The sequence below is a fragment of the Diabrotica virgifera genome, chromosome 3 (assembly GCF_917563875.1).
Source record: "Diabrotica virgifera virgifera chromosome 3, PGI_DIABVI_V3a".
Taxonomy (NCBI): domain Eukaryota; kingdom Metazoa; phylum Arthropoda; class Insecta; order Coleoptera; family Chrysomelidae; genus Diabrotica; species Diabrotica virgifera.
In genome coordinates this window covers 139,038,732-139,052,863 of record NC_065445.1, presented here as the reverse complement: position 1 = coordinate 139,052,863, position 14,132 = coordinate 139,038,732, and the positions used below count along the sequence as shown (strand labels likewise).

General features: G+C 34.6%; 1 protein-coding gene across 1 annotated transcript in view; it reads right to left on the bottom strand.

Moving 5' to 3' along the window:
* The window catches only part of LOC114338609 (phospholipid-transporting ATPase ABCA3-like), a 351,819-nt gene that overhangs the window by 251,183 nt on the left and 86,504 nt on the right, over positions 1-14,132 (bottom strand). The window contains exon 6 of the mRNA XM_050645554.1: positions 1,086-1,309. Within this exon, the coding sequence (XP_050501511.1) occupies positions 1,086-1,309 (224 nt within the window). The remainder of the gene's footprint in view (positions 1-1,085; positions 1,310-14,132) is intronic.

Genomic DNA, 14,132 nt, shown 5'->3' with positions numbered 1-14,132 from the left:
TGACCGTATATTAATGATAATATATAACCAATTTTTATAATCCAACTAATAAAATAAGTGGATTAAAGGGACTTATTCAAAACAACACCATGTCGACCTACGGTAGTTTACATCCGAGATCCAAATTTGTACTTCATAATATATTCCAATTACAGTTTCCGAAAAAAATGTTAACAAAAAATGAATCTCTCCAAGTTTACATATGATTCTACATAATTTTTGTTTTTAACAAATTATGGTTTGTTTTTAAACCGGGAGGAGTAAACTAAAAAGATAGATTCACAACCGAGAAAGTCACTAGAATAATCACCAAATACAACTTCTTATTTGCTTGATCATATCGACGTTTGATGGTAATCCATACATATTATATTATGTTAATTCGTCGCTAAAGAGTTCTAAAAACAACTTTTTTTATATAAAATAGACTAAAAATCTAAAAATTAGATAAAGAATAACGCAGAAATCACAAAAAATCGCCGATATAACTTAATTAACCCATGAAATGCCAATTGTGTCAAAATTTCATAAATGTCATTAGTGTCAAAATTTCATAACAGTGGAGTAAAAACTAGCCTGAGGGTGGACCAATTACAAACAAGCATTACGGCGCGGTCAATTGGAATTACTCCTCTTGGTTTAAAAACAGACCATAGTTATTCTCAATTCTGTAGTGATCTTAACTCACGCATTCTTGTTTAGACAATAAAATGTATTATTTAATTAGTTAGAATAAACTAGGTACTACCTTATTTTTTTGTATTGTTAAAACCCTGCCTTCGTGGTAATATTAATAAATTGTAAGTGTCGATGAATTTGTTATTTTTTATTAAAGTAGGTAGGTACTTCTAATATTTTACTCAATATTTTATCGAGTGCAACTGACTATAAACTTCATAATGATTAAAAACTATGAAAACAAAAGTTGACAAATTCATCCTTCACATTAATTGAATATAATGTATGAAAAATTGTTTTAAATCTGCCTTTTTCCTTCCGCCACTGGTACAAACAGCCCACCCACCTGCGCGAGATACTACGTCACATTCCCAAACTTACGTTTGTTGGATATTACTAATTCTTACCAGAAGACTGAGTCCATAAGTCCCATAAGCTTCATTCCTTCCTTTATCTTCTTCTCTTTTTCTCCAACTATTAACACCATGAGGTGAGAAATGAATTGCGAAAGAGCAACTATCATACACATTGGAAGTAAAAAACGTAACGCTACTCCCCAATTACCTATTTCCGCCGCTTTTGGAAATATCTCCAAAGCTATATCTGGTATATTACTTGTTACCTTCTCAAGCTAAAATAAAAATAAAATAGGTGTTAGCATAAAACAATAAGATAACCACATATAATTGACCATAAATGAAAAACACATGATTCGTATGATTCTTAAAAAATTTAAGAATATTCTACAGTAATAAGCGCGCTAATTATGGATGGGAAAAACCTGCCGGTTATAATCTAATACCGGTTTTTCTCCTCTACAATAATCGGTTTTTCCGCTTTTTTTGTCGTGGTTATAATCGGCTTTTTCTTTTTAAAGTAATAACCGGTGAAAAACCGAATAAGTGGAAAAAATACTGAATTCAGAGAAAAAATGGGAAAATTTTTCACCCTCCGCGCGTAAATAAGAAATTTTAAGCTGACTGAAATCGATTTCACAACAGTGATGACTGATTTCTATACTGATATTGACTGATATCGATTCCAATGGAGTATCGCAAACTAAAACGCAATGTAAATGTAACCAATTGGGTATTGGCTATGACTAAAAAAACCGAACATCGGTTTTAGGAGTAACCGGTTTTTTGACCGGTTATAATCGCCAGCTTAATTATCATCATAAGTGGCTCGACAATCCTTTGTGGATCTTGGTCTGCTCGCAAAGAAGTCGCCACTCCTGTCGATTCCTGGTAACTTCTTTCCATCTTCTGACCCCTAGAATCTTTAGGTCATCCTCCACATCATCTTCTTCGTGGTCGTCCTCTACCTCTGGTTTTGAAAAAGTTCATTTCTTAGTGTATTCGTGATCTGGTATTCTAGCAATGTATCCAGCCCATCTGAGTCTCTGCACTTTAACGAATTTCACAATATCTGGATCGGTGTATAACTGATACAGTTCAAATTTGTGTCTTCGACGCCATAGCCCATCTTCATTTACGGCCCCAAAAATGTTCCTAATAATTTTTCACTCAAAAATACCAAGAAGTCTTTCATCACTTTGAGATAAGGTCCACGTTTCAGCCCCATATATCAAAACCGGTCTTATTAAGGTCTTGTATATATTGAGCTTTACTGCATGTTTTATACTTTAATGTCCGACTGGTATATTATTTGACAAATAATGATATGATTATTGATTAATTAATGACATGATAATGCCCTAGCGTTATTTTGAAAAATAACGCCCTTGGGCGTTAAATTTAAATAACTATTGTTTGTCCCACCTTGACTTTACAGTACAGGTTCTTATGACCAAAAGTGATGCCAAATTTTATCAGAAACAGGTTTTAAGCAAACATACTTTTTTTCTATAGGATAACTATTAATAACTTAGGAATTAATATTATTGATATTTTGTGGCTGTCAGGGGTTCTAAAACATTTTTTTTCGAAAAATACCTTTATGTGAACAAAATAAAAATAATTATGTTAAACAGTTAGGTGACATCAACAATTATTCTTTATTTATTCTCAACTGTAGGACCTGGTACGACAATATAAAACTTTACTTAATCTTGACTGACAATCTATTTTATATTTTTCTTGACATTACTTCAGAACTGTCTATAAGTACTGTCAATACGTAAATTAACAACCACAGAACAACATCCACTTTTAATGTTGAATATTCTAACATTCTTAACCAAAAAAAGTTATTATATACGCATATCGATTATAAAATTGCTGATTACTTTTCGAAAATGACTATCACTCACAAAAAAACAATGAAAAATATTGTTTTACTTGACTGTAACGGGTTAGTTTTAATTTAAAATTTTTAGGGACCTACATTTTTAGGACCTTGGTAATGTCCGATTGAAAATTCTTTTGAAGAAAATCGGCATCGCCGCGCTAAAAACTCCCATAAGGATTGTATTGCCGTATGTTCGTGTGCTGTAAAGTCAAGGTGGGACAGACATTAGTTAAATAGTGTCAAGTTGATAAATAAAAACCTAATAGACCAGTAAGGATCTGTGAAAAAACGTCTATTTTTGGATGTAAAAGGTGGCATTCGGATTTTTGCAGATAAAGTTAGGTGACAGCTTCAGTAATAATAATTGACTTTATGCTCCTTCTCAAATATGCCCGGAACATTAATAAAAAAATTAAAATATTTAAAAATTTCGAAAAACGTCGATTTTTTTCTGCTTTCTTTGCTTATAACTTTAAAACGATTCGTTTTGGAACAAAGTCGTAAAGAAATAAAATAAAGATAATTGAATTTTGTATTCTATACGACTGTTCAAAAATGTCTTAAGGTATTATCTTTTCTGCAATATAGCAATAAATACAAAATAAGGGGGCAAAATACGCCTGTTGTTATTCAATGTTTCTTAACCACTTTAGTGGCACTTAGAACCTTAGTAATTCGCTTAGAAAATTCCTATAACTTACTTAAATGGTCTACCAAATTTCATTAAAATCGATTTAATAGATTTTGCATAATAAATTTGCAATATAAATGCTTTTAAAAAAGTTGAAATTTTTTAAAAATCTTTCTGAACAAAAAGTAGACCATTTAAAAGTTGGCTAATTTTTTTACATATAAAGAGGTGCTCTACCTATCTAATACACTGTACAGAATTAAAATCGGATTATTTAAGGGGCCTCGGCAATGTTTTAAATTTATAAACAATTTTTTGGCTTATAAACAAATAGCTTTGCTTAATAATAAAAAAATTAATTTTTAGCAATGCAAATAATTAAAACCGGTATAATTTGACCTAAACTTTCAAATGCTGTCAGCAGAATTGCTATTTTATTTTTTAATGAAAATTTATTCTCGTTCAAAAATTGCAATTTTTCGATTTTTTGAATGTTCCACCGCGTTTATCTCGAAAATTATGCATTCTACGAAAAAATTTGTAAGAACATTTTTTGCCTAGAATTACCCAAGAAATACAAACAAATGTTGTTATTTTGCGAAAAATCGATGTTATGTAATTCCTCAAGTTCTTTGTTTATAACAATCTTATCGACATCCGGATCAACTGTTACCCAAAAAATTCGTGTTCTACGGGTCAAAATAGATAAAAAAAAACTTGGGTAAGTCCATCTAAATAAAGGAGCCCGTAGCACCCCCTCCTGGACACAGCACTTATTAGTTTATAAGCCAAAAAATTGTTTATAACTTTAAAACATTGCTGAGGCTGCTTAAATAATCTGATTTCAATTCTGTAAAGTGCATTAGATAGGTGGAGTGCTTCTTTATATGTAAAAAAATTGACAAATCTTTGTATGTTCTAGTTTTTGTTGTACAAGATTTTAAAAAATTTTAATTTTTTAAAAAAAGTTTAGATTGCAAAATTATTATTCAAAATCTAGTAAGTCAATTTTAATGAAATTTGGTGTACGGTTTTAGCACGTTACTAAAATTTTAGGAAGGTTCCAAGTGTAACCTAAGTGATGGAAAATCATTGAATAAGGACAGGTTTGTTTTGCCCCCTTATTTTAAATGTATTGCTATTTTGCAGCAAGGGTGATAAATTAAGACATTTTTAACTAATCGCATCTGATAGAAAATGTAATTATCTTTGTTTTATTCCTATACGACTTTGTTCCAAAATGAATCGTTTTAAAGTTATAAGCAAAAAAAGGAAAAAAACGATTTTTTTTTAATTTTTAAATGTTTTTTTTTTATTAATGTTCCGGGCATGTTTGAGAAGGAGGATAAATCAATTATTATTAACGAAGTTATCACCTAACTTTATCCGCAAAAATCTAAATTGCCACCTCTCACATCCACCTAAAAACAGATCCTTACTTGTCTATAAGTAAAGCTATGGTTTTACCATACCAACCACAATTACGTTACGACTATTACTGCTAAATGTACTTATTTGAAAACTAATTAATTCAAAATTCATTCAAATTTTTTGCATATAAAGAAGAATTTAGTCGGACATTAAACGTTGAAGGCACCACGGGTATTATAGATAATAACGCTTTCGGTCAACTTATATACCTCAAGCGTTATTATCCTTATCATACCCTTGGTACCTTAATAACTATTATTTTTTAAACGTTTCTGGAGACGGTTAACAGTTCTGTTTGCTGTTGCTATACGCCATTTTATTTCGATTTTTTTTTCGTTTATGTGAATTCCTTTACTTTCTCAAAGGTATGGTTGTTAATTTGAATTCTCTGTTGGATATTTCGTGAGTTTTTAGAAACCAACAATAAATTTGGTTTTTCGTCGTTTACCACAAGTCCTAATGCACTTGTCTCGTCCGCGAGCCTTGTAAAGGTTTTTGGTCTTGCACCATGTCTCTCATTCATACTTCTGACCACTATTACGCTGGGCCTCCATTTGCGGAAGAGCCAGTGCGGTCTGTCTGGTCGGGTGCTGCTCGCTCCCCTCCACTACCATGCCACTCTTATTTTTCCGCTCTGCTACTCTGCTGTCACCAGTTTTCATCCAGGTGTGTGAGCGATTACATCTTATGTTAAGCATCCTTAACTGTTGTGAGTAATTTGTTTTGCTTCCATATTAGATTATGAAGCGGTTTTTGGTAAACCCTGGGACTTCAAAGGATAGTGTTAACAAACCTAAACCACAGGCCAATCGAAAATACCACTTTATAGTACGGTTACAGTACGGTTTTGTAGTGAAGTCTGGCACAAAAAATAGTGACAATTCTATTCAACAATGTGTTGCTTGTTTCTAAAGATTATTCTAAATTTGACTAGATCAAAAATTCTTTTGCAGGAACCTCACCAAATGAGTTGGAATTACAAGAAACATTGATCGATCTAACAGAAGACAGTTTTGTGAACGACACTAGGCGCGCCGCACATCGAGACGCAGGTGACGCAAGCAACGCAGCGTAGGACAGCACAGGTTTCTGTTTTCCGTACAATTACATTACGCCGCGCGAATTGAAATGCAGGGCAGTGCAGCACAGAACTGTGTTTAAGAAAACCTGCCAGCGCAGTCGTCCGGACACAGATTCCTGTGCCACGTGCAGAGCAGTTTGTTTGTTTCTAGTAAAATTTTGTGTGGTTATATTCGAAATGAATGAACAATTAATTGAATTGGTGAGAAGCCAGACAATTCTTTACGATACCAACGATCCCAATTATTTAAAAGCAAAATTGAAGGATGAATTATGAAATGATATAGGAAAAAAACTAAATTTAAAAAGCGGTAAGTTAAACAAATACTTTTAATTATATTAATTATATCAGAACAGTAAGTATATAGCTACGTTATTTTTAAGGGCATAGCCGCAAAATGTCGTCTGTCAAAATGTTCAATGTGTTTTAAATGCATTCATTTTTTTCGAATCCTGAGAAAACTAATAAATATTTTTGAAAAATTTAAACGCAGAATGAAAGATTATATTATTACTGAGGGCAGAAAGTCCCTGAAAACTTCTATAATGTTAATTGATTTTAATAGGTTACATAGGTGAAAATCAAAGAGAAAATTTAGTGTGATTTCTCATTGCAAATATTTCATTCAAAAGAAACTTATTATTAAATAATACGTTATTACCGAGGGCCGAAAGAATAAAATTTATTCTAAGGGACTTTCGGCTCTCGGTAATAACGTATCCTTTCAATCTGCGTTTAAATTTTTCAAAAATACTTATTAGTTTTCGCAGGATTCGAAATAAATCAATACATTTAAAACAAATTGAATATTTTGACAGGCGACATTTTGTACCTTTCCCCTTAGACCACTACAAGATTTTTCTGCTTAAATAAAATATTAAAATTTTCCTTGTAAAACGCTTGATTCTTGCCAAGGTATTTGCCCTTCTGTATTAAAATATTGCGTAAAGTTTTGCCTTATTAGGAAAGCGTTTGATGTACTTCGGATATTATTGTTTCGTAATGAAAGTAGCTGACTCAGTATTGGTTCCATCCACGTGGTTACAGGCTTCTTTACAGCCTCTTAGGTAGTTGTGCAGGACACAGGCTGCTTTTGTAACATTCACAACACTTTCAACTTTTATTTCAAAAGGCTTTCTGAACACACGAAATCGAGAGGCGAGAATTCCAAAGGCACATTCAACACATTGACAGGCTCGTGATAGCCTGTAGTTAAATATTTTATTTTCAAGATTACCATTACCAATAACGCTTCGTCTCGGATAAGGTCGCATTAAATTTTCTGTTAGCGGAAAGGCTTCATCGCCCACAAAAACGTATGGTAAATGCACTTCAGCTGTACCGAATAAAGTCGGCTGTAGAAGACCCAAAGTTTTTCTCATCATTCTTTTCCCAAGTAGGCTGCTTGAGAAAATATTACCATCGCTGAATCTCCCCATTGACCCAACATCAATGGTAGTAAATTTATAATTTACATCAACGGTAGCCATTAAAACAATGGAGCAATGTTGTTTATAATTGTAGTATGAGGAGCCAGTTTTGGGTGGTTTTTGAATTACGATATGTTTCCCGTCGACAGCTCCCACGCAATGAGGGAAATGCCATTTCTTCTCAAAATCCAATGACATCGCTTTCCACATTTCAGTAGTCGGTTTTGCTAAGTACAGTGGTTGCATGTTGGTCCATATTGCAACAGATATCTCGTTTACTATTTTAGCAACTGTTCGATCCCCCATTCTATAGCTGTACGTTATGCTTCTGTAGCTATCTCCAGAACCTATAGACCTACAAAAAAGTTACATCTGTGTTACTATTTTTCAACACATCATGCAATATTGCATAAGTCTTTTATCCCCTTTACGCCTGAATTTATTTAAAAATAAAACTTTGTTACAGGAAATGAGGCGAAGACACTTTGGCTTAAGCTTCGTAACTGCCACCGCGATGCACTGCGAAGACAGAAAAAGTGTCTAAAAAGCGGAGCTGCTGCTGTCGTCATCAAAAAATGGGAATTTCAAAAACAGATGAATTTTTTGATTCCATATATGTCCAACAGATCACGTGAAGGTAATTTACAAGAAGATAGTGAAGATGAAGACCTACAACAGGAAGAATTCATAGTTGATCCAGACAGTGAAATTTTTGACGAGGTGACCAGCGACATTCGACATGATACCGAAGAAATCGAGAGTGTTAAAAATGACATTGTTGATGAGCCGTCTACGTCTGGTATTGTTATACAAAAAAAATAACGAAAAAGAAAATGCCAAACGTAAGGCAACTGCAGACCAATCAATCACAACCAAACCAGCTAAAAATAAGAAACCTAAAAATGATGATATACAGGAAGTAATAAAGCAGTCAATTATCCAACGTCAAAAAAGGGCCGAAGAAAGAGCAGTTGAAAGGGCAGTACAGAAGCCTTTGGATGATGATCTCTATCATTTTTATATGTCGATGTACAAAATAACCAAAAAAATGTCTCCTAAATTTCAACATCGTGCAAGAAATGATGTGTTTCAAGCTATATCGCAGCTGGAAGCTGCATATTTAGAAATGCAGGATCCCAGTCAAGAAAACTACACTCATAGTGAACAAAGAGTTTTTACAGGTGCATATGTTAATACTCATATTCAGCAGCCCCCCTTACTCGTCAACACCTCTTCCATCACCAAGTTCCAGCCACAGTAGTCAGAATACTGAGAATCAACATTATAATAATCCTCTATCTCCTATGACCAACAACTCTTTTTTATGCTCGAGTGCTTACAACTCTAGAAGCACCAATAATAATTATTCATCTACCACACTCACCCCCAGGTTGTCTATTGAGACATCTCCTCAAACCGCCAATACCGGTAATATTCGTAATTTTGTGGAAAATTATAGAGTATAGAATTATGACTGTTTAAATTAATATTTTTGTAATTTTTAATAAAACATAAAATTAATAAAAATAATACCTTAAAAAACAGCTAGTTTTTCTTTAGTTCCTATTGGTGTTTCGGCATTACAACCATCTGAATAAATACTGTTTTCTATTAAATTATGTACTTCATCAACTTGTTTTCTGCTTAACCGAAAATAATTTAAATAAGCAGGCTCAGAGAATTCGGATGATAGTGCAAATTCCCCGTGAGTATTTCTCTTTTTCATCTAGTGGCTTTTCCAAAATGATTTTTTTTCTCTTTGACATGTTGAATATTAAAACCGTTTCTTCAAATTCAGCGTCTGACTCTGACTCGGAACTGTCCAGAAATACCGCCATTATTTAAATTATAAAATTCTCTTTCTATGTTCAGATAATATATTTGATATTCACACCTCAAAATTTTTGAGAGGACTGCTTCCAAATATGCGCTCACACTGCGTGACACGTATATTTTCTGACCTGTGTAACCTGTTCTGCACTGCGTCGCCTGTGTCACCTGCGTCCCAATGTGCTGCTTACCTTAAGAGAAATTCTTAATTGACTTCTGGATCGGGTGTTAATCCGAGTATCCAATTCTCTTCAAGCAAGCTATGCTGTTGCTTATGCCATTTGTCACTAGTTACTTGTGTGAGACTGGTTTTTCTGAACTATTGTATATAAAAAATAAATATAAAAAAAGAATCACAAGAAGTGTTGAAGAGGACTTAAGAATAAACTTAAGTTCAATTACTCCTGCAAGTGACACTTTAATCACAGGAAAACTGCAACAAGCTTCGCATTAATCGCGATACACGAGGACTAATGTTGATTTTTGTTAACTTATATCTTTTTTTGGTTGATAGTTTGTACTAATTGTATAACATTGAACTATATTTTTATATATTTTTAAATAAAAATTTAGAAACCATAATTGACAATTAATTATTGGAAAAGTTAATGCATAATTAAATATAAAGTTGTATTATTTATTTAATTAAAATAAAACAAGCCAATGTTTCTGATAGTAAATAAAAGGAATCAAAAAATTAGGATAGGGGAATCCCCGATCCTAATTTTTTGGATTTTCCTTCCATTCTATGATCCCCCGCCCCCCAGAGTTTGGTGGTACGCCAAAATCTTCAAAATATTACAGGTGGTGCGGAATTGCTAAAAGGTTGGGAACCCCTGTCTTAGACCATTATTATTGTCAAAGAATGTCGAGTTTTCTCCTTCAGTTCTAACGCACGAGCTTAATACTTTGCACAATTTTTTTAACACTGTCATAGACCGCCAGGATAAACCGTAGGCGAAGGTAAAAAAACCGGGATAACCGGAAACTGGTGTCAACAAGCGCCATCTCTAGCGCTAATAACCGGCAAAATAACAAAAAAGATGGAAAATATAATACGTTGTGAAATGAAAAGATTTAGTTCATACTTTGGTAAAACACTCTTTGAACCATCTTGATAAAAAGTTCTCATGGCCACATCTCGATCGTATGGAGGATTTTCAAGATATAGAGGCACAAACTCGGAAAATTATAATATTTACCGGGTATTCCAATTCCCTGAGTTACTGGTTATCTGGCAACATGTTGAAGTTGAATAAAATAAAAATACTAGTAGTCTAGGATTTTTTCCTGGCTATCCAATGGCGACCTTTACTTTGACCTTGACCTTCAACGGACATCATCTTCTAGAGTTTCAAGGGTTTTCAGCATTAAATTGATATAAACAGATTACTCATGGGTTTTTGAGATCGCTAAACACGAATATGCCATCAGAATTGACCTTCGGAGGACGTGGCAGCCAGGTTCTCTGCAAGGGACGTCATCTTCTAGAGTTTAGATGGGTTTTGGCATTTAATTGATGCAAATTAATTACTGGAGGGTTTTTGAGGTTGCTAAATACGAATATGCCACCAGAACCGACTACCGGAGCACCTGGTTTCCAAGGTCAATGAAAGGGGCTCCTGGAGTTTCGAGGATCTTCGGTACTACATTGATGCAAACGGATTACTCATAGGTTTTTGGAGTTGCTGAACACGAATACCCCATCAGAACAAACATCGGAGTACCTGGTACCTGGTGCCTGGAGATACGTCATGCTTCGGAGATTCGAGAGCTTTCGGTACTAGATTAATTTAAACTGATTACTCACAGGTTTTTGGGGCTGCTGAACGTGAATACGCCATCAGATCCGACCCACGGAGCACCTGGTGCCTAAGGCAGATCTTCTTCTAGAGTTTCGACAGGTTTCGGCATTAAATTGATGCAGATGGGTATTACTCATGGGTTTTTGGGGCTGCTGAACACAAATACGCCAAATCAGAACAGACACCGGGGTAGCTGGTCTTCTGGGGTTTCGAGAGTTTTCGGTACTAGATTGATTCAAGCGAATAACTCTTGTATTTTTGGGGTGGCTGAACACGAACATGACTTAGATAAAAGACTCTGGAGTATCTAATGACCACGATGAATAACACTAACAAAATAGAATATAGTAAATCGATCTGAAAATAAATGAAGGAACAACATTGTCAGATATAAATTGAGTTTATATTTATAAATAATTAAAACAATTGAATAGCACAACATAGTTATTTTAATAAAAAACGACAAATAGCAAAAAAACATTTCGCCAATTTTTACGTTTTCTTTGAACAGCAATTCAGAAAACCTCCGAGTACTCGGTGTGTACCAATCAGTTTGCATCAATTTAGTACAGAAAACTCTCGAAACTCCAGAAGATGATGTGTCTTAGGCGATAGGTGCTCCGGTTTCTATTCTGATAGCGTATTCATGTTCAGCCACTCCAAAAAACCATGAGTAATCCGTTTTTATCAAATTAATGCCGAAAACCGTCGAAACTCCAGAAGATGACGTGCCGTAGGCACAATGTGATTCATCGGTCGGATCTTATAGTATGTGCATATTCAGCAACCCCAAAAACCTAAGAGTAATCTATTTCATTCCTCCATCTGATTCCTCTGAAACTCCAGAAGAACCTGTCTCGGGCTCCGGGTGCTCCTGTATCTGTGCTGATCACGTATTCGTGTTCAGCAACCCCAAAAACCTATAACTAATCCGTTTACATTAATGTAGTACCGAAAACCTTCGAAACTCCAGGAGCCCCTTTCATTGACCTTGGAAACAAACCAGGTGCTCCGGGAGTCGGTTCTGGTGGTATATTCGTGTTTAGCGACCTTAAAAACCCTCCAGTAATTAATTTTCAACAATTAAATGCCGAAAACCGTCTAAACTCTAAAAGATAACGTCCCTTGCAGTGGTCCTGGCCACCACGTGCTCCGGACGTCAATTCTGATGGTATATTCGTGTTTAGCGATCCCAAAAATCCATTAGTAATCTGTTTACATCATATTAATGCCGAAAACCCTCGAAACTCTAGAAGATGACGTCCCTTTAAGGTCAAGGTCAAGTCGCCATTGGATAGCCAGGAAAAAATCCTAAACTACTAGGACCTTTCTTTGATCCAAACTTCTACATGTTGCCAGATAACCAGTAACTCATGGAAATGGAATACCCAATAAATCTTATAATTTTCCGAGTTTGTACCCCTATATCTTGAAAATCCTCCATACCATCGAGTTGTGCCCATGAGAACTTTTTATCAGGATGCTTCAAAGAGTGTTTCCCACAGTATGAACTAAATCCACTGGGACCTAATTTCCATAAGGTTTGTGCGGGGTACTTTTCGAAAACGACATAGATAAAGGATACCAGGTACTTCATACAGAATATTCGTTGCAATATTCGTATTCAGCGACTTCAAAAGCCACGAGGTAATAAATTTCAACTATTTTCATAACGGATTTTTATTACACTCCAGTAGATAAAGTAGATACCGGGCGCCAGGTGCCTCGTACGGCATCCTCGAAGCAATGTTCAGCGAGCTCAAAACTCCCGAAATAATAAATTTCATCTCTTTACATAACGAATTTTCAAAAAACTTCAGGGGATGACATATATATCGGGCACCAGGTACCTCGTACAGCATCTTGGATCCAATATTCGTGTTTGGTGACCTCAAAAATCCCGATAAAATAAACTTCAACTACTTTCATAATGCATTTTCATATAAGTCCAGGAGATGACGTAGGTACCGGGCACTAGGTATCTCGTACAGCATCTTCGAAGTAATATTGGTGTTCAGAGACCTCAAAGACCTCGAGATAGTATGTTTCAACGATTTTCATAATGAATTCCCATAAAACTCCAGAAGATGACGTTCATACCAGGATACCGGGTACCTCTTACAACTTCGTCGATTCAATATTCCTGTTCAGCGATCTCATAAGCCCCTGACTATTAAAATTAAACTCATATCCATGATTACTTTCCGAGTAGTGAATTTTTATTTTTTGAGAACACTTTGAGATGCACTATGAAAAATGCATTTTCCGCCTACAACAATGCAATTTTTATTCGTCCCCATGCCAAAGGTTCAAAAATTTTCCTGAAGTACTCCTGAATCGAATACAAAAGATTTCATAACGATCCGTCTTACTTTAAAAAAGTTAGAGATTTATAGCCCAATAAATGACCGTTTTGAAGTGTAATTTTCAGGGGAACTCCGAATTGCATGAAAATTTGGATTTACGTTCTACTTACCCTCCACTTCAAAGTTGAATTTGTGCCGTTGGATGCTTTTACTTGGGGGGTGACAGTCGTCCCTTCTCGAGAGTGAAAAACCTACGTTCAAGATAAGCCCGGAAATGGATAAATTGACTGATTATAAGCAACTTTCGTTCTATAGATTTTTTTATGTAAGTTAATACTTTTCGAGATCTTTGCGATTGAAGATGTTTATTTTTCGACAAAAAAACTACGTTTTCAGATGGTTATCCGCAAATAACTCAAAAAGTAAATATTTTATCCAAAAAAATATTCTTAGGAAAAGTGTACCTACCTTATAAAAAAACTAAAAGAATGGTGTATCAGTAAAGTCTATAAACCGAGTAAAAGCAAAGTTGTAGCTTATGAAAAATACGTTCTTATTCGTCTAATTCCAAATCGAATATTTCAACGTGAAAGCACCGAAAAATTAATTAAGCAATTCTCGCGAAAAATTGATAAACATTTTTTAAAGTGTTTAAAAAAAGCTTTATTTTTATTTTTTACAAAAAAGTTT